The following is a 2,500-nucleotide window of genomic DNA, read 5'->3' as shown; positions in this document are numbered from 1 at the left end:
TCTTGCTCTCTCTTTCTCGATCTCCCTCCTACTCCTCTCTCTCTCTCTCTCTCTCGCTCTCATTCCTACCCGTATTCTCTCTCCTTCCCTCTCTCGCTCGAGTGAACGCTTCAAACACTCCTCCTGACCTCACCTCACAGCACAGGGGCATCCCATAATAATCCCACCGAAGGATCAATCATCTCCCGTGGAGACACACAGCAAGGTCGATATGCTCAGCATAAAGACCCGATGTGTGTGTGTGTGTGTGTGTGTGTGTGTACACATGTGTGTATGTGTGTTTCTGTGCCATGCATTTTGAATCAATGAGTAAGCATCTCATAATGTAGGGAAGGGCGCCCCCTGTAGGAACAAACATAAAGTGCCATTTTTTTGAGGAGATTCGAGCAATGCTCAGGGGCCGTTGCTGTTGTGTCTGTTTCCTCTGCACTGGGTCTGATGCTGCTTCCCACCCTCTGGTATGCTGATATTTTGGGCTGATTAAACGCAGCGAGGCTAGATGGGCTCTGTGGGGACATTAGAATGGGTAGTGTTATGTTGTTGTTGATGGACAAGTGGCTGAAGCAATGACTTTTTCATTAAAGCTTGAAGATGTAGCTAGAATGAGGAGTGACGGCAATAATTGCCATCCTGTCAGCATTCACAAGGCTTTTATACTGAAAGCTGTAAGCAGTGATTGCTAGCAATCTACCTCCTGTATCCAGCATGATTAATCAACTAATTGAAATTAGAGCACATTTATATTCACATATTTGCATGTGTGTGAGTATGTTTGTGTGTGTGTATGTGTGTGTGCATGTTTTCCTGTGTATATTGGTGTGTGCTTTACTGTGTGTGTGTGTGTGTGTGTGTGTGTAACTAACATACTTTTTATAACATTTTAAATAACAAGTTTAACTAATACTATTAACATACTGAAGCTATTCTACCAGAATTCCCTCTATGTGCGCTCTGTATCCCAATGTCTCTCTGTGTTGCTTTGTGTCTCACTGTGGATGGGCGAAGCCTGTTTGAAAAAAGCATGCTTGGCCTTCCAGCTGCGGCGATAAAGACATCATCAGTGGCGGGCTCTACTCAAAACAGCTAGTAAGAGAGCAAACGAGTGAACGATATGTAACCCATGAATGATGTGTGACTTTATAAACCCCTGAACTTTGTGTAAACCTCTGAACTTGTGTTAGGGTAAAAATTTCGTACCCTTGGCAGCAACAGTGCTGACTTGCAAAGATAAGACCGAACAACGATCCTTCCATAACGTCACCTGTGGCTTCGAAGTTGCTAAATGTTGTGTCATCATCTAAAGAGGGGTATAAATGTTGGTGTTCAACAATTGTTCCGGAGTGCGATCGTGCGATCCACTGAGGCTTTGCGCTATGTAGTCATTAAAGGAATTTTGCACGGAACTCTGCCGGACTTTTGCGCTTTTTTTTTTGGGATAAGTTTTTGACTTCAGCACTTATAATGGTGTATTTTTGTTACGTTGTAGACAAGATGTTTGGACCTAATTTCTGGCCCGAATCTGAATAGCTGATGCGACCCCCATAGGTATGGAGCTGACCGGGGAGAAGGACATAGATCTGGCCACTCAGGTTCAGGAGCTGCTGGAGTTCCTGCATGAGAAACAGCGCGAGCTGGAGCTGAGCGCTGAACACACACACAAGCGCCTCGAGCAGTGCCTACAGCTGCGCCACCTACAGGCCGAGGTCAAACAGGTCAGGGTCAAAGGTCAAGCATGAGGTTATAGGCCACACTCTTATATACACAGGCAGTTTTCCTGATTTTGACTGATTTGTGTGTGTGTGTGTGTGTGTGTGTGTGTGTCTCTCTGTCTTTCTGTGTGTGTGTGTGTGTGTGTGTGTGTATGTGTCTCTCTCTCTGTGTGTGTGTGTCTGTGTATAGGTCCTAGGTTGGATCCGTAATGGTGAGTCCATGCTGACCGCCAGTACGGTGAACGCAGGCTCTCTCTCGGAGGCTGAACAGCTGCAGAGGGAACATGAGCAGTTTCAGATGGCCATAGAGGTAAACCATCTCACCTCTGCCCATACACTGTATTAGCAACCTACAGTCTAGTGCTGTCTATATCTCATATCTCATACATAGTTCTCTACAGTCAACTCTCTATATCTCATCTGTACACTAACACTACAGTCTGATGTCTATATCTCACCTGTATTATATAACACCTGTAACACCTAGGGGATAAAGTGGGGGGAGGAACGCAGTTCCGCCACTATAGATGAATTAATAATAAATATATTCTTTCATACCAACGATATAGCGCAATGATATTATTAAAATAAATAGTGAGTTAATTTTTCGCGTATACAGAGGTGACCAAGAAGCTAGCAATTCTTGTCTAAAAAGTATTGCTACACCACAATACTCAATACGTTGTCCAATGGTGAGTCATTTTTCCCCGTTGCACTGTGACTGGATTTTAGGGTTCCCCCACCTGCCAAATCCCACTTTAACCACTGATAACACCCTACTGACTACTGCA

General features: G+C 44.6%; 1 protein-coding gene across 1 annotated transcript in view; it reads left to right on the top strand.

The window, feature by feature from the left end:
• The window catches only part of kalrnb (kalirin RhoGEF kinase b), an 82,807-nt gene that overhangs the window by 28,857 nt on the left and 51,450 nt on the right, over positions 1–2,500 (top strand). Inside the window, exons 15-16 of the mRNA XM_042080757.1 lie at positions 1,546–1,712; positions 1,900–2,019. Of these exons, the coding sequence (XP_041936691.1) occupies positions 1,546–1,712; positions 1,900–2,019 (287 nt within the window). The remainder of the gene's footprint in view (positions 1–1,545; positions 1,713–1,899; positions 2,020–2,500) is intronic.

Source organism: Alosa sapidissima, chromosome 23, assembly GCF_018492685.1.
Source record: "Alosa sapidissima isolate fAloSap1 chromosome 23, fAloSap1.pri, whole genome shotgun sequence".
In the NCBI taxonomy this organism is placed as follows: Eukaryota; Metazoa; Chordata; class Actinopteri; order Clupeiformes; family Clupeidae; genus Alosa; species Alosa sapidissima.
This window is presented reverse-complemented; position numbering and strand designations above follow the sequence as displayed.